The sequence below is a fragment of the Saimiri boliviensis genome, chromosome 10, assembly GCF_048565385.1.
Source record: "Saimiri boliviensis isolate mSaiBol1 chromosome 10, mSaiBol1.pri, whole genome shotgun sequence".
NCBI lineage: Eukaryota > Metazoa > Chordata > Mammalia > Primates > Cebidae > Saimiri > Saimiri boliviensis.
The window spans coordinates 7442227-7461177 of record NC_133458.1 but is presented as its reverse complement, the minus strand read 5'-3'; the positions used below and the strand labels follow the sequence as shown (position 1 = coordinate 7461177).

Here is an 18951-nt window from a genome sequence, read left to right as displayed (position 1 = left end):
ATAATTAAATTTAAAAACTTCAAGTAAGAAGAAGAAAAAGGATAGGACACCAAATCTGTGTTGAGAAGAATCTCTGTGTTGAGATTCATTAATAAAAGCCTTAAAAAGCTCATGATTTCAGTACAATGCTTAATGGCACTTAAGCAATAATAGTAACTAACATTTATGAAGTACTCACTATGGGTATACACTGTTTTTAAATGCCATAATACAAACGGTCTCATTTAATCCTCAAAACACCTGATATTAGCGCTATTTTAGAAATGAGAAAACCAAGGCACAGAGAAGGTAAGTAACTTGTCCAAGGTCACACAGCTAAATAAGAAGTGGAGGTTCCTCTCCAACAGAAGCGCTCTCTAGTCTCCTCTTGCCTCCAGGTTAATTTGCAAAATTGTAAATGTAAAAGACTCTCACTATTACTAATATAAGAGACAAAACCCTGGTGATTTAAACATTCAAAGTCTTACGGAATGGGCACACCATTCCACCCTGGGAACAGTGGCCAAGATCTGGCCTGCAATATAATAAAACTGAGGAATAGTGAGACGGGTTCGGAAGAAGACCCTGGATTATTGTTCTGTGGGATGAAATGCAAATTAAGTCCAGTACAATTCTGAAATGCATCATTTGTTACCCATGAGTATATACAAACACTTTTAATGACAAGGACTGTGGCGAATGCATTATCTTCCAGCTAACATGTTTGTGAAATGCTGCAGTGAATCTAAAAGATAACAGGCACCCGGCTAATGCTATTGGGTTAACAGGTTCATGCTGGCTGGCTATGCAGGCTCATTTAAGTAATTGCCTCACTGTGAATGAACAGAGGTATTAAAGTAAAGTTGGCACAAGGGACAGCATCCACATGGCACATTCTTTGTTTCGCGAGCTTTATTCTATCAATTCTCCTGGAAAAAAGAGAAGTGCTAAATAATGGAAGCACACAGACAGTGTGAAGGCCTTTTCAAGTCCTCGAATTGTCAAGCATCTTATATAAAGTTCTTTCCCGACTTTGAGCTCAGCACATTTCATTTTATATATTAATTTTGCATAAGAGCAAGCTCATCCCCTTCCAATGTTAACAGCTTCCAAATAAGATCCTGGTGAAAGCTCATCACATTCCATTTTAAATATTAATTTTGCCAAAGAACGAGCTCAGCCCTTTCAAATGTTAACAGCCTCAAAATAAGATCCAAGTTATTTACCTGTAAGATACAAGAAAACAAGAGAGAGGGGAAAACCCAACCAAGTGAGAGGAAAGGCGACAGAAATGACGGAGTGAGAGGGTCGCCCGAACTCCACACCGATTCAATATGCCTCTTCAGGTTTTCCTATTTAACTTTTCCCATTAAAAAAGAAGACACACCCTACCGGCGGTATCTTCACAAGCACAGAGAAGGGCACCAGTCTCCGATTAAGGGTCTGACTGTGACTGTGACCCGGGGCTGCCTCCGAGTGCCCGGTGACAAGCACCAACAATTAGCGCTGCCTGACACCTTGCTCTAATTCGAGTTCGGAGAGTAAGGACAAAAGGGCCGCCCATCCGTGCGGATGCCGGGCTGCGGGCTGCGGGCTGCGGGCTGCGCTCCGGGAGCCCGACTCGCGTCCCCTCCGCGGACGCCCGGCGCCCCACAGCCCGAGCTCGCCAGCGCCCGCGTCCCCGCCCCGGCCCCCGCCCCGGCCCCCAGCCTCCCGCAGGACGCAGCTCGCCGCGGGGCAGCGCCGGCGACGGGGCGCGGGGTCCCCGGGGCTCCGGGTCCTCGGGCGGCCGGGCCGTGGGAGCGCCGGGCGGGCGGGGCGCACTCACCTTCGTCCTCGAACTCCAGCTTCTCCAGCATGCCGGCTTCCGCGGGTCCCGGGGCCGCCGCCAGCGCCGCCTGAGGGGGAGGAGGAGGACAGCGATCAGCATGAGGCGCGGCGCTCGTCCCCGGCCGGCGGGCTCGCGGCCGGCCGAGCGCTGGGGCCTGGCTCCGCCGCGCCGCCGGGAGGAGGGGCCTGGCGGGGGACGCGGGCGGCGGGGGCCGGGGGCGGAGCGGGCGCGCGGCCCCCACCCGCCCGAGGCCGCCGCCGCAGGTGGCGCGGCCGCGGCCCGCGTGCCCCTTTGCGAGTGGGACGCGCCGCTCCCCCCCCGCGCCTTGGTACGGCCCGCCCGGGAGGAAGCGTGGGAAGGGACCCGGGAGCCCGCGGGCCGCCGCGCCTGGGCCCGGGGCGCCCCCCTCCGGCCGCGTCCCGCGTCCTCCTTGCTGCGCGGCCATTGGGAGAGGCTCGCGGCCCCCCGCCCCCTCCGCGCGCGGCTCACCTTCCCGCACCCGCGGCCGCGCTCGGCAGGCTCCACCTGCGCAGGTGTGGGCTCCGCGGCGCGGGGGCGGGGAGAGGGGCTGCAGGCTGCGGGACGCCCCGGGGCCGCCGGCTAGGGGAGCCTTTCTCGCTTTCCTCTCCCCTTTCCACATTTTAGCTGTAACTGCCCATCCCCGGCCGCCTTAACAGAAATCGTTCTGCGGGCTGCACGTATTGCAAATGCACGTTGTCGCTATCAATTTTTTTTTCCCCAGCATGGAACTCCTAATTCGTGTCCTCTCTTTGCGACCGAATGTTTTCTCGGTTGGGGAGCCGCTGCCAAAAACGCACACACCCTAAATCTGGCCCTGGCTGCTCGGGATCTGGGTATCTGAGACTCTCTTGGCAGGCGGCGCGGCCGGCAGCCGCCAGCTGCCCGGAAGTGCAAGGCTGGCTCTGAGGTGACCGACGTCCTCGGCCCCGCGGCCCATCCCTGCAGAGTGCACGGGTCCTGCCAAAGCGATTAGCTCCAGCACCCCTTGGTCCTCAAGCCGGGCCTGAGAGAGGAAGTCCTGAAATCGCCTCTCATTTTGCCTTGTCATCTCACTTGCACCAGTCCCGAAGTCTTAAACCCCTTAAAAAAAGAAAAGGGGTGGGGAGAGACAAAGAAAACAAAACCAAGATGTTTCACGGTAAAAAGCTGCAGCATACATCATACTTCCTAGTGAAGGACTGCTTTCCCTCTCAGTTCGGAAACCAGGCCAGGGTGTCTGCTCTCACTAATCCTACTCAACTCAACGTGGTTCTAGAAGTACTAGGCCCTGCAATAAGGCAAGAAAAGGCATACAGATTGGAAAGGAAGAAAACACCGATGCGGGTAACCTAAGTTGTCTATGTACAAAATCCCAAAGAATCTGCAAAAGAAAAAACTCCCCTGCAACTAGTGAGTCCAGCAAGGGCATAGCATACACGATCAACACACAAAAGCCGATCACATTTCTGTAAACTAATAATGAACACATGGAAAAATATTTAAAACAATATCACTTAATGCAATCGCTGCAAAGAAAATGAATACTTAGGCATAAACTCAAGAAACCATGTATGTATAGTATCTGTATGTGGAAAATCACAAAACGTGCATGAGAGAAGAGCTAATAAACGGAGAGACATTCCTGAGATGGAAGGCCCGACATGGTAAAAATGACGGTTCTTCCCCAGATTCATCTTTTGGTTTAACTCAATGGCTACCAAATTATGGTTTTTTTAGACATAGATAAGCTTATTCTAAAAATTACATGGAAAGGCGCAAGCTGTAGAATTCTTTAGATAATCTTGAAAGGGAGGAAACAATATTAAAGCAAACTATATAGCTACAGTAATCAAGACAATGGTATTGGCAGAAGAACAGATATAATCATCAATAGAAATAAATAGGAAACTCAGAAATAGACCCGTGCAAACCAAAAGCGAATCCTAAAAGGTCACATACTGTATGATTCACTAACAGGTCACATACTGTATGATTCCATTTATATTTTTGATGGAGGTGTAACAGCAATAGAACTGGAGTATTTGGATAGCAAAAGATAAAAAGACAAAAACAAACTTCACCCTAAGCCTTGCGTTTTACACAAAAATTAGCTCAAACTGGATTGTGACCTTAAAAACAAAATAAAAAAAAAAAAACTGTGAAACTTTTTGGAGAAAAATCTTTGAGACCTGGGGCTAGGCGAGAGTTAGACTTGACACCAAAAACACTGCCCATGAAAGGAAAAACTGATAAATGGGCCTCAGTACAATTAAGAATTTTTGCTCTGTGAAAGACTCTGTTAAGAGGATGAAAAGACAAGCTATACATAAACACTGTCAATATTAAACAGAAAAAGGAGAAAATAATCCAATTAGAACAGAGGCAAATTACACAAAGATATTTCACCAAAAAAGATATACAGATGGCAAATTAGTGCATGAAAAGATGTTCAAAGTCATTAGCCATTACGTCAACGCAAATTAAAACCACAATGAGATACCACTACACAAGTGTTAAAATGGCTAAAATATTAAAAGTAACACCACTAAATACTGGTGAGGATGTGGAGATATGGGATCACTTCTGCACTGCTGATGGGAATACAAAATGGAACCACCACTCTTTTCTTTTTCTCTCTTTTTTTTTTTTTTTTTTTTGAGATAGGGTTTCCCTGTGTGGCCCAGGCTGGAGTGCAGTGGTGTGATCTCAGCTCACTGCTGCAACGTCTGCCTCCTAGGTTTAAGTGATTTTCCCACTTCAGTCTCCTGAGTAGCTGGAAATACAGGCACACACCACCACAGGCCAGCTCAGTTTTGTATTTTTTAGTAGAGACGGGGTTTCACCATGTTGGTCAGGCTGGTCTCTAACTCCTGACCTCAGGTGATCCGCCTGCCTCGGCCTCTCGAAGTGCTGGGATTACAGGCATGAGCCACTGTGCCCAGTCAGGACCTACCACTGTTAAAAATAATTTGGCGGCCGGGTGCGGTGGCTCACGCCTGTTATCCCAGCACTTTGGGAGGCCGAGGCGAGTGGATCATGAGGTAAAGAGATCAAGACCATCCTGGCCAGCACGGTGAAACCCCATCTCTACTAAAAATACAAAAAAATTAGCCGGGTGTGGTGGCACGTGCCTGTGGTCCCAGCTACTTGGGAGGCTGAGGCGGAAGAATCGCTTGAACCCAGGAGGCGGAGGTTGTAGTGAGCTAAGATTGTGCCACTGGACTCTAGCCTGGTGACAGAGCAAGACTCCGTCTCAATAATAATAATAATAATAATAATAATAATAATACTTTGGCAGTCTTTTATAAAACTAAACATGCAACTACCATATAGCACATCAATTGTATTCTTGGGCATTTATCCCAGGGAAACGAAAAGTTAAGTTTACACAAAAACTTGTAAATGAATGTTCATAAACAGTGCAAACTGGAAATAACAGATATCATTCAATGCGTGAGTGGTGAAGCAGGCTACGGTAGGTTCGTCTATACCACGAAATACTACTCAGCAAGAGAAAGGAGGGAACTATCGACATGTACAACAACTCGAATATATCTCCAGGGAATTATGCAGAGGGGGAAAAACTCAATCCCAAAAGGTCACATACTGTATGATTCCATTTGTATTATACTGTTGAAATAACAAAACGGTCGAAATGGATAACAGATGAGTGGATGCCAGGGGTCAGAGGCTGGGGTATTGGCCGGAGGTGCCTATGGTTATAAAAGGGTGATGTGAAGGATGTAAGGGTACCTGAACTGTTCTACATCTTGACTGTATCAATGTCAATATCCTGCCTGTGATATCACACCGTATTTTTCCCTATGAGCCAAGTCAAGCTGATTTAATTCTATGGAGGAAATGACAATAAAAAATCTTTATTGAAATATAATTCACATACCATAAAATAACTCACCCATTTAAAGGGTACCATCCAGAGATTTATGATGTATTCAGAATTGTGCAACCAGCTAAGTGTACCATTTTCATTATCCCAAAGAGACAGCTTGTACCCATTAGCAGTCATATCCCACCTGCTCAACCCCCACACCCATCCCTAGGCAGCCATTTGCTGTCTCTATGGATTTGTCGATGCTGAATATTTCTCATAAATGTAGCTAGGTGGTCTTTTGTGGCTAGCTTCTGTTTAGTGTCAGGGCCCATTCACGTTGTCACATGGATCAGCACTGTGTCTCTGTTTACTGCGAACTGGTGCTCTGTTGTGTGGGCACACACATGTTGTTTATCCTTTCGTCAGCTGATAGGCACTCAGGTGGTTTCCACTTTTTGGCTGTGGTGAAAATGCACCTATGAACATTCCTGTGCAAGTATCTGTGTGGACATGTGCTTTCATTTCATATACCCAGGAGGGGAACTGCTGGCCCATAGGAGAACCCTGTGTTTCATATATATATATATATATTTTTTTTTTAATTTTATTTTTGAGACAGAGTCCTGCTCTGCTGCCCAGGCTGGAGTGTAGTGGCATGGTGTTGGCTCACTGCAACCTCTGGCTCCCGAGTTCGAGTGATTCTCCTGCCTCTGCCTCCTGAGTAGCTGGGACAATAGGTGCCCGCCACCACATCCAGCTAATTTTTGTATTTTTAGTAGAGACAGGGTTTCACTGCGTTGGCCAAACTGGTCTCGAACTCCTGACCTCAAGTTATCCACCCACCTCAGTCTCCCAAAGTGCTGAGATTAAAGGCACGAGCCGCTGCTCTCTCTATGGCCTCTCTACGTTTAATATTTTGAGGACCCGCTGAACTGTTTTCCAAGGCGGCTGTACTACTTTACATTTTTACCAGCAATGTACGAGGGTTCCAGTTTCTCCTGTATTGTTTAGTTTTGCACTGGGGGAAACTAGGTAAAGGGTGTAAAGGATCTCTCTGCATTACTCCTTACAACTATATGTGAATATACAATTATCGCAAAACAAAAAGTTTAATTTTAAAAAAAAGTTTGGCAGTGCACAGTGGAAGTATCTGTCATTCTATTTCTAAGTCTATGCTTTTGTTTCTTGCAATAATGTTAGTGTAATTTTTTCAAAGCTCTTGTCAGTGTTTAATGATGAGAAATGCCATCAATTTCACCCGTCATCCTGATGGGTTGTTTCTTGGGAGGCAGAAATGGGCAGCAAATGGGAGTATGCATGTCGGGAGGACTGCAGAAGAGGTTCACAGGCGAAAAGGACCTATAAACCATCACTGCAGAAGTTAGTAGAGAGTAGAAATTAAAACAATTGATGTTTTATGTGACTTCACTTGATAATAGGTATATAGGAGTAGCCTAAAAGAAAACCGTTTTTATATTATATGCTAGTGGGATTGAATTTATGTCCACAGGATTTTTACTCAGTAAGGCATCTCATGTTTTCTTCCTTAGAAAGGAGGCTAGTCATAGAATAACAGAAAAAGTCATCACATAGTTTTGTTTTGTTTTGTTTTGTTTTTTTTTAAATAACACATTAAGTCAATTTCAGGCATTTGAGGGCTCTGACGTTTTAGGTATGTACATTAATGTGCACAGGGTCAAAGACAGACGGACCTGTCAGCACACATAACTTGAAGCTGGTGGTCGTCAGTTGCCCTTTTATGGCAATGTTTTCTTAAAGTCTCAACAGACTTATGCCAGACTTAATTTTAGCTATTTCAGGCAGGCAGGGAGAGCAGGAGGAGAGGGGAAGAGAGGGGGAGGGCGTGGGCAATGTCACGCATGCAGAGAAGGGGCTTGAACTTGTCACACCATCTCATCTCTCAATCTGTCAGCACCAGGGAGGTTTGATGTAGCAAAAACAGACAAAACCCACCACCCAAACCCTCCTGAGAATCCAGACCGATCTTCCCAGGGAGAAAAAAAATGGGCCTGCCATGGCAGGGAGGCTCTGGGTTCTGCCAACAGCCTGGCACAGTTCCACCACAGGGGACATTTCCATTTGTCTAACATCAGCCAGTCCGGGGTGTTTGGACTCTAGTGTGGTGGGAGGGAACGCAAGGCCTAGTTGAGTGAGAGAATGCTTGAGAAACACGGAGCTATTACAAGCGTGACTTTTTGGTTGGGGAAAAAAAAAAAGGTAAATTATTAAAGGTGTGTCTTACATAATTGTGCCCAGGTACAGCAAAACACTATATTTTGAATGACTATTGGAAGGAAAAACTTCAGCCTGAAAACTTAATCATAAAATGACTGCCAAAACACCACTCCTTTATGCACAGAGGTCGGATATGAGTTTGCTCTGCCTCTTAGAAAAAGTCTTAAATAACTCCTGCAAGAAATAAATCAACCTCAAATACTGGACAAGGAGCTCCTGAATAATTTAGCGGACGGAACCCGCGGTTTCTATGCATCCTGCTGTCTTCCTTGAGCTCCGCTCTGCTCTGCAAGGGCGTCCTCCAAAGGGGAAAGAACGACGTGGAACTCCCGTGATGCTGGACAGGAGCTGCAGAAGCAGTCCGCTCCCATGCCCACGGGGCATTCTCCAGGCAGCTCCACCCCACCCCGCGCCTGTCACGTCCAAGCCTCAGTCCCAGCCCAGCGCCCTCCTGAGCTCCACACCACCTCCTGCTCGCCTCCGGTGGAGTTTCCCCCACCAGCGCAGATGCAGTTCATCTGAGATCGCGCCCCAGTCCTCTCATCCATCCGGTCGCCCTGGTTTCTTCTGAGGCAACCCACTTGTCGCCATCTCCACCACCCCTGCCTTGGTTCAGGCTTCCATTTTCTCAGGCTTGGCCAGAGGCACAGCCTTAGCTCCTCCGGTCTTGCCCCATTTCCAGTCTATTTGTTTCCCTGTAGCCAGAGTGCCTATGATGGTTAAATTTAAATCCAGTCGGCTGGGCTGGATTAAGGAACACCTAGAGAACTGGTAAAGCATGATTTCTGGGTGTGTTCGTGCAGGAGCCTGGCATGTGGGTCAGTGGACTGAGAGGGGAAGATCTGCCCCCTGTGTGGGTGGGCACCACCTAACCAGCGGGGGCCCTGAGAGAACAGTAAAGGTGATAAAGGTGACGGAGGATTTCCTTGCCCTTGCTCCTGGAGCAGGGACACTTTCCTCCTCCTGCTTTTGGGCATCAGAACTCCAGACTCTCCTACCTTGACACTGGGGCATTTTGTTGGTGGTGGTGGTTGTTAAAAATCTTTTTATTTTCCAAAATTGAACTATATCCATTTGTTCACCTTTTCCATATATTCACATGCTTAGCTCCTTCAAAGTTGGTCACTATATAAAAACAGACCAAAGGGTTAAAAATTAAAGTGAATAGTAACACAAAAATAATAAACACAGAGTTTTTGTAGATTACATCCTAGGAGATGCCAGTATATTTGGAGAAATTTTTTGATTTGCATAAAATAAAAATGTTTTTAACTCATGAAAATATTCTACTGCTTTACTCAACAGGCAATAAATGGGAAAAGTATGCCACTTCAAAGATACAGACCTTGATAATACTACCTAAGTATATAAATCCAGCATGTCCGACACTGGGACTTACAATAGCCCCCGCACCTGGTTCTCAGGCCTTTGGCCTTGGACTGAGGATGACACCATTGGCTTCTCTGGTTCTGAGGTTTTCTGACTTGGAGTGAGCCGGGCCACCATTACTTGCATCCCAGGGACTCCAGCTTAGAGACGGCCTGTCGTGGGACTTCTCAGCCTCCTTAACTGCATAAACCAATTCCCCCAATAAACCCTCTCTCTCTCTCTCTCTCCATCCATTCATCTATCTTCTATTTATCATCTATTTACCTACCTACCTGCATGCCTATCTATCGTCTATCACCTGTTGGCTCTGTCTCTCTGAAGGACCCTGACTGATAAGAGTGAACTTTTTAAAATGCAGCCTTGGCCAGGGGCGGTGGCTCACGCCTGTAGTCCCAGCACTTTGGGAGGCCAAGGCGGGTGAACCACTTGAGGTCAGGAATTCAAGATCAGCCTGGGCAACATTACGAAAGTCTGTCTCAACAAAAAATACAAAAATTAGCCAGGTGTGGTGGCATGCACCTATAATTCCAGCTACTTGGGAGGCTGGGGCATAAACATTGTTTGAACCGGGAAGGCCGAGGTTACAGTGAACGGAGATCGTGCCACTGTACTCTGGCCTGGGTGACAGAGTGAGACTCTGTCTCAAAAAAACAAAAACAAAACCAAAAACAAAACAGACTATTATTCTCTCACTTAGAACCATTCAATGGCTGTCAGCAATCTTTAGGATTTTCTTGGTAAACTCCTGAGCTGGGGGGAAGGCCTGATCATGTTCTCACTTTCTTTCGCCATGTCCCTCTGTGTGCTCCACACCTAAACCTTAAGGCATTGTCCTGAAATAGACCATGTACTCACTGCTGTACGGGGAGCTGAGCATTCTGCCCTCCCCCGTTACTTCCTTCAGCCCTTGGCTAGTTCTTACTATGTTTAAAGATTCAGCTCAATCTTTCCCTGAAAGCCTTTCCCGATTATGTTCTTTCACTCTTCTTTTCCTCCCTCCATCCCTCCTTCTTCCTTCCTTCCCCAGCTCGAGACCTCTTCTCACAACTTGTCTGGTTAACTGCTTCTCTAAACCCACATGCTTCCATATAACACACTGGCTTGGGATTGACTTTTCTGTTTCCTCTAAGTCCCACATTGCTCTTTGAAGGGAAAGAACGACTCATCATTTTTCTATTGCCTGTGTGTGACACATAGTAGGCACTCAAAAAATATTTGAGTGAATTGCTCTTTCAGACATCCATCAAAACTTGGTAGGGAAACAGTTGATTTTAGTAGCATAAATGGGTTTAGAAGTTACTTGACTCAGTTTACTCATGCTTCCCTTGGACCTCATTCCTGTTTGGAAATCATTATAGTCGCTTTCCCTTTAGTGTTGGAATTAATATTTTGAAGGAAAAAAAGTGACTGTGCTAAGAAATAGCGGCAGGACAGTTTTTTATTGTGCTAGATTCTATCTGAGGACCAAAGGTCGCTGGCAGTATTTGAGATCCTGGCACAGATACTGGCTGAGAGCTTTGCCAGCTCTTGCCACCACCCTACAATTTCAGTTTCTTTGTTTCCTTTTTTTTTTTTTTTTGAGACGGAGTTTCGCTCTTGTTACCCAGGCTGGAGTGCAATGGCGTGATCTCGGCTCACGGCAACCTCCGCCTCCTGGGTTCAGGCAATTCTCCTGCCTCAGCCTCCTAAGTAGCTGGGATTACAGGCACGCACCACCATGCCCAGCTAGTTTTTTTTTTTAATTTATTTTTATTTTTATTTTTTTATTGTATTTTTAGTAGAGACGGGGTTTCACCATGTTGACCAGGATGGTCTTGATCTTTCGACCTCGTGATCCACCCGCCTCGGCCTCCCAAAGTGCTGGGATTACAGGCTTGAGCCACCGCGCCCGGCTCCCTTCTTTTTTTTAATTTTTTTTTTTTTTTTTTTTTTTGTTGTTGTTGTTTTTGAAACGGAGTCTCTCTCAGTTGCCAGGCTGGAGTGCAGTATCATGATCTCGGCTCACTGCAGTCTCTGCCTTCTGGTGCAAGCCATTCCCCTGCCTCAGCCTCCCAAGTAGCTGGGACTATAGGTGCACACCATCACGCCCAGCTAATTTTCTGTATTTTAGTAGAGATGGGGTTTCACCATGTTGGCCAGGATGGTCTCGATCTCCTAGCCTCGTGATCCACCTGCCTTAGCCTCCCAAAGTGCTGGGATTACAGGCATGAGCCAGCACGCCTGGCCCTTTCTTTCTTTTTAAAGAAACTGAGTCTTGCTCTTGTAGCCCAGGCTGGAGTTCAGTGGCGCAATCATAACTTACTGTAACCTTGAACTTCTGGGCTCAAGCGATTTTCCCATCTCAGCCTCCCAAGTAGCTGGGACTACAGACATGTCCTGCTATACCCAGCTAATGTTGCCCAGGCTGCTCTCCAAGGCTCAAGTGATCCTCTTGCCTCAGCCTCCCAAAGCACTGGGATTACAGGCATGAGTGATGTCACCTGGCCAATTTTAGTTTCTGTTAAGGGAAGACAAGTGATTTTAAAAGTGGTATAGAAATTTGGAAAAACCTCAAACATATATTCAACACTGTGAATATTAATTCTTGGCCAGATGCAGTCCCTCACGTTCGTACTCCTAGCACACTGGGAGGTTGAGGTGGGAGGATCTTGAGCCCAGGAGTTTTTGAGCAGCCTGGGCAACATAGGGAGACCCCATTTTTTTTAAAGGTAGCTGGGCACAGTGGCCTGTAGACCCAGCTAGCTACATGGGAGGCTGAGATGAGAGGGTTGCTTGAGTCCAGGAGTTTAGGCTGCAGTGAGCTGAGATCCGACTCTGTACTCCAGCCTGGGCAGCAAAGTGAGACCCCTCCCTATCCCCAAAAAGCAGCTAATCGCTTTTATTAAAAGCATTAATTCTGCTGATTGCTTTTAATCAACATATTTGGAGAAAAGATTTTGTTCATTTTGATACCTTTCTAAATAACAATTTCAGATGCTACAAAAATTAGTTCCTCCCTAACATTTATTTATGATTTTGTTTAAAGATAATTTATTCCACAGTATCTTTTCAGAAAGCATGGCAACCAATTTGTACAGCTCAGTTCAGCTAAAAATCTGTTTCAAAGCAAGTGTTATTAACAAAAGGTGAAGAAAACTGATTAACCCAAAAAGTCCTCTGTCTGGATTCTCTATGTTAAATTATCTTCTCATTTCCAAAATAGGAGAAAATGGTTAAGCTTTTGAAAACAGTCATTCATTCGGCAAATACTTACTTAATATGGGCTATGTGCCAGGAACCAGGGTAGATGGTTAATAAAATCTGTTGAATGAACATGTCCTGGTATGACTAGAAATTGGCGTAGAAGATGTAAAGCAGGAGTTCTACAAACATGGAGAATCAGCATGATTGGCTTGCTACTCTTCAGGCTCATTAGAGTCTGAAATGCAAACATCTCTTGCCTCTCACAAGTAAATCCATTTTTTTTTGCCAACAAAAATATTTTATTATTAGCTTTGTGTTTAACATGACTTATTGGGAACTGAATACTTACATTCTCTTATACGTTGATAACTCTTAGAATTGTCTTATAATACTTGGCAAATTAAAAAAAAAAGTCCTGATCATCAAATTCAACTAACCTTTCAATTCTTAATGCAGCCAAGTTGTAAACTTTGAAATTTGTTGTATTTATATTAGGATGCAATGCACGAAATGATACAGCATCACAAAGCAGTCTCTCTTCTGCATTCTCTACTCCCTCTCCTACAACTGACCTATTCACTAACCCTTTCCAGAACAGATCACGGTTAACTGTTTTTCAGCCCCTTTGAGTCCCCTATTGGGTGGAAGCTCTATTCCTCTATTCCCTATTAGGTGGTGAAACATTACAAAAATGATTGAGACAGAATGCTTCCACTTCGGTTCTGCTCTACATAACTGATCAATAGGAAATGCAGTATTCCAGCTGAAATGTCTCCACCACATCTTCTACATCCTGGAGACTTCTGTGGTCTTTGTTTACCATCCACAGTGTTATATAGCTACTTATGGTGAATCAGCGTGAACTGAGGACACAGAGCCAAAGAAATGGAGAAGCAGGGCCTGGATACCTCACAACGTAAATCCTTTAAAGAACGATTTTTAGTGTCCCTTTTAATTGTGGGGTAATTTGCCTACAATAAATGATATCTATTCCAAGTGTATCGTTTGATGAGCTAGAGTGAAATCACCGGCACAATTATATGACAGAATACTATGCAGCCATAAAAAGCAATAAAGTAACAGCACTTGCAATGACCTGAATGAGACCAGAGACTGTTACTCTAAGTGAAGTAACTCAGGAATGGAAAATCAGAACACCGTATGTTCTCGCTGATATATGGGAGCTAAGCTATGAGGATGCAAAGGCATAAGAATGATACAATGGACTTTTGGGACTTGGGGAGAAGAATGCAATGGGGCGAGAGATAAAAGACTACGAACATGGTGCAGTGTATACTGTTTGAGTGATGGGTGCTCCAGGAGCTCATAAATCTCCACTAAAGAACTCATATAACCAAATGCCACCTGTACCCTGATAACTTAAGGAAAAATAAAATTTAAAAAATAAACATTGAGAGAGAAAATAAAATGGAGAGGGGAACAAACCAAAAACATTTTTATCACTCCAAAAGTTTCCTCATGCTTCTTTGCGCTTTATCTCTTCTTTCTCCTGTGGTCCCAGGCAACCACTGATCTACTTTTGATCACTATGCCACTATACATATTTCCTAGAATTCTGTATATATGGAATTATACAGTATATGCACTTTTGCACCTGGATTATTTTCCTTAGTATGATGATTTTGAGATTCATTCGTGTCACTCAGTACACCAGTAGTTTGTTCATTTCCGCTAAGTAGCATCCCGTTCTACAGATAGACCTATTTTGTCCATTCATTCACCTGTTGATGGACATGTGGGATGTTTTCACTTTTTGACCATTGGGAATAAAGCTATGAACATCTGTGGTCAAGTCTTTGTAGGAACATGCTTTCACTTCTCTGGGGCAAACACCAAGGAGTAAATGGCTGGGTTATTTGGTAGGTGTGTGCTTAACATGAGAAACTGCCCATATTGCAGACTGGCTGTACCATTTTGCATTTCTGCCAACAGTGGTCAAGAGTTCCATTTGCTTCATGTCCTCATCAACTCTTGGTATGGTCTTTTAATAGTTTTCATTTTAGTCATTCTAGTGGATGTATGGGTTTCTCACTGTGGTTTTAATTTGCATTTCTCTGAGGACAATGATTTTTTTGGTATTTATTGGCAATTCATATGTTGTCTTTCATGAAGTGACTGTAACATCTTTTGCCTATTTATTGATTGGAGTTTTTGGTTCTTACTGAGTTGTATGACTATGGTGAGCAGAGTCTGAGATGGCCCCCAGTGAACTGTCCCCACCTCCTGGCATTCATGTACTTGTGTATCCCTCTCCAGGAGTGTGAGCTTGTGATCACACAAGGACCTAGTGACTTGCTTCTAGCCAACAGAATTCAGCACAGATGATGGTACACCACTTCCATTATTAGGCTTCTGTCTACATACATAAGATTGTGGCTTGTTTTTCTAGCAGACTCCTCTCTTGCTGGCATTGGTGAGGCAAGCTGCCATGGAGGAGAGGCCCTTGTCAATGAACTAAAGCCCTCAGTCCAACAGCCTGCAAGGAACTGAACTCTGCCACTAACCATATGAGCTTGCAAGTGGATCCTTCCCCAGCTGAGCCTTCAGATGAGACCCTGGTCCTGGCTGACATCTTGATTGCAAGCTTCACAAAAGAGACTGAAGCAGAGGACACGACTAAGCTGTGCCTGAACTTCTGACCACAGAAACTATGAGACAATCAATGCATGATTTCAGCCACTAAGTTTGTGGTAATTGTTATACAAGTAGATCCTACAATGGGTTTTTAAAAATGCATTTAGGATGCAAGTCCTTTGTCAGATGCATGTACTGTGAATAGTGAATATTTTCTCCCCTTCTGTAGCTTGCCTTTTCATATTCCTAACTGCGTCTTTCAAAAAGCAAAAGTTTTTAACTTTGATAAGATCCAACTTATTCTTCTATGACTCATGCTTTTTGTGTTCTATCTAAGAAATATTTGCCTCTGCACTCTCCAAAGTTGTGAGGATTTTCTCAAATATTTCCTTCTAGAAGTTTTACATTTTCCTTTTACATTAGGCCTAGGATCCACTCTGATTTAATTTTTAAATTATGATATGTGGCAAGGGTTGAGGTTCATATTTTCTACACTGAAATCCAGTTGTTCCATATTGCTTATGAAAAGATTTCACTGCCCCATTGGATTCCCTTGGCACCTTTATTTAAAATCATTTGACCATATATGGGGTTCTATTTTTGGATTCTCTATTTTGTTCATCGATTTATATCTATGTTTTCATCCTGACCACACTGTCTTGATTCCCGTAGCTCTATAACTGGTCTTAACATCAGGTAGCAGACATTCTCCAACTGTTCTTCATTTAAAAAAATGGCTGTGAGTCCTTTAAGTTCCTCATGTTTCTACATACATTCCAGAATTAAAAATAAAACCTACTGGAATCTTGGCTGTGGCTGCATTTGATCTACAGATCAATTTGGGAAGAAATGACAACAGTATTAAGTGTTCCAGTGCATGACCATGAAATAGCTTTCCATTCGTTTAGGCCTTTTTAAAAATCTCTCTCAGCGATCTCTTCTAGTTTTCACCATAGAGGTCTTACATATCTTTTGTTAAATTTATTCCTAAATACATATTTTTTGATGCTCTCATAAATGAAATTGCTTACAAAATTTTACTTCCCAAATGTTTGCTGTTAGCTTATAAAAATACGGCTGATTTTTATACATTCACCTTGTATCCTGTGACCTTGCTAAATTCATTTGTAAGTTCTAGTGGTTGTTTTGTAGATTTCTTAGGATTTTTCCGCATAAGTAATCACATCATCTAGTGCTTCTTACCTTTAATGCTTTATTTTGCAATTCCCCAATACCATATAATTTTAGCTATGTGTAACTGATTCTTATCAAAATGTATTTTATTCCTTGACTCATACATATAAAATATATACTACGTGTTATACATGTATGTAATATTACAGATTACTTATGTTATATCACACATGGATAGATGGATATTTACTGCTTTTGGCTCACTACGTACCCTCACTAGTGGCATCCATCCCTCGATGTGTGCACCCTAGAGCCAGCTGGAGTGGGTATCATGGCTGCCTACTTGGTATCCATTCCTCTTCCTCTACCTTCCTTCCTAAAATAACCCAAATGTTGTTGCAGTGTATACGCTTTCATGATGATGACAGGCTTTCTGAGCTACCCTGGGTTACTGGGGAAGACTCAGGGTTGGAGAGAGCCAGGTCCCACATGCATGTGTGCCCAGCCCTGTTCTTGCCACATGCAAGAATGCAGCCCCAACTGCTATTGAGAAGCAGCCTTCAGATGAAGCCACTACAGAAAAAAAGAAGAACATGGGTCCTAGGTGACAGCATGGAGCGGGGCTGTGTCTCACCTTGCCTGGGGCCTAGTCTGCATGATACAATAGATGTCCTTATCCTTCAAGCTGGTTCGAGTTGGAGTTCTCCGCTGCTAGAAACATTTTAGGTAACATTTGGGTATTCAGTGAGATACAGGTCCTGCCCTCAGAAGGTTATATTCTAATTAAGTGCCATCTATAATTGGGGAAACCAGATTTCTGCATATGTCAAACTGTACAAAATGATGAAGTCATTTAAATAAAAAATTATAGCAACTGCATAGTGGGCACAAATGCTAAGGAAATCTTGAGAGGAAGGCTTCCTACAGACATGTGTGGAGGCAGATTGTGAAGGGAGCAAGGAAAGGTGGGCATTTGGGTGGCAGCTGTGGCAGAGGACAAGCCTGAAGGTCAGGATGAGAGTGGAGCGTTCTTGGAGAGAAGCGAAAGAAAGGTTAATAGAGGCCACTGGGAGTGAAAGGAATGGAAGTGGATTTCACAGGGTTGCATGTAAGAAGTGAATGTAGAGATCCTCAAATAGTTTTTGACAATATAAAACAATTTTCACATCTGCCTGCGGTTGAGAGAGTTGGCTGCGGGAGAGCCTGAAGTCAGCGGGGGCACTGAAGATGTCTTTACAATGAATGTAAAAATGAAGCGAGCAAGTCAGAGGTACCAGAGAGAAAAGAACCGTTCCAACTCTGTGGATGAGGGAGCAAGCAGGAAAGAGACCGGGAATGTCAGGGGACAGTGATTGCACGGGCCTGCTGGAGGTAAGAATGGAGGAGAAATGCTGGGATAAATCTGTTCAACTCCAGATATGATTTGGCTGTCCAAAAAAGTACCTTTTGTGTGTAAGTAGAGTAGCTTCCAGTGTCACTTGTGGGAGAGGAGGGGTGGGCGGCATGTATCATGCTGAGAAAGAATGACAGAGGTCTTTGATTCATCAGCTATGCCTCCCAAACTTCAGGCAGGTACCATTCTCTCATATCCTCATACAACCTACACAGTCATTTAAATTGACTTAAAAAAAACCCAAGCCTTCCCTTAGGCAACAATGCCATGAAATCACAGGTTCTAGATAGATTTTTCCATGATATACAAAAAATGTCGCTACAAAAACATTCACCCTTATACCGCCTGAAAGCATCCTGCATCCCACCCTGGTCCTCATGCCCCTGCTTTGGGAAAACTGGTGTGGGAGAATGAGAGGAACCAGCATGAAGGGCCGGGGCACCCAGGAAAAGCTCGGAGACGTTGCTGGGAGGGGCTCGTGTCTTCTCAAAGGGTGGAAGGGAAGAGACATCGGATTTAACAAGCAACCCGAGAAACTGCAACACAAAGACATTTGCTATAACTGGAATCTGAGAAACCAGGCTGTGGGGAATGAAAATCTAAACCACTGTTTTTAAACGGTAAACTGAGACCCACTCATGGGTCATGAAATCAGTTTGAGTCAAGTACTGTAAAATCATAGTTTACTTTAAAATGAACTGTAATAGAGGGCTGGGAGCAGTGGCCCATGCCTGTGTTCCCAGCTACATGGATGGCTGAGGCAGGAGGGTGGCTGGAACCCAGGAGTTTTAACCCAGGGCAACATAGTGAGACCCCTGTGCCTTAAAAAAACAAAACAAAACAAAACAAAACAAAACAAAACAAAACAAAAAAACAGAAAGAAAGGGGAAAAATACATTTGCATTGCAGGCTGTTGAGAGTAAAGACTGTTTTAAGAAGCTTATCTTACATCTAGAGTAAAAAAAAAAAAGAAGCTTATTTTAATTACATATACATGTAGGTGAGTAGAGAGCAAGGAGTTTTTTCTTTTTTCCTTTTTATGATCAGATACAAGATAATAAAGAAATAGAGTGTATATCTTCTGATGCCTCTTCCCTGAAAGATGCGGCTATATGGGATATCAGTTAAAGAAATGTTCTTGTCACTGAATGTGCTCAAATTTCCCGTACCAGAAGAAAAAGTAGCCAGTGTCTGCTCTAAGTTAGGGCTAAGAGAATGGATGATTTAAACCCATTTATTATTATTATTCTTTTGAGACAGAGTCTCATTCTGTTACTCAGATTGGAGTGCAGTGGTATAATCTTGGCTCACTGCAACCTCCACCTCCCTGGTTTAAGTAATTCTCCTACCTCAGCCTCC

At 44.3% G+C, this 18951-nt stretch overlaps 1 protein-coding gene across 12 annotated transcripts in view; it reads right to left on the bottom strand.

The window, feature by feature from the left end:
* PRKAG2 (protein kinase AMP-activated non-catalytic subunit gamma 2) overlaps window positions 1-18951 on the bottom strand; it is a 328214-nt gene that overhangs the window by 78225 nt on the left and 231038 nt on the right. For 10 of the 12 annotated variants that reach the window (XM_074378897.1, XM_074378896.1, XM_039472803.2 and 7 more), the window contains one exon: window positions 1808-1877. The exons of the other annotated variants lie outside the window; for them this stretch is intronic. In XM_074378897.1, coding sequence (XP_074234998.1) covers window positions 1808-1877 — 70 coding nt within the window. The remainder of the gene's footprint in view (window positions 1-1807; window positions 1878-18951) is intronic. 12 annotated transcript variants of the gene reach the window in all.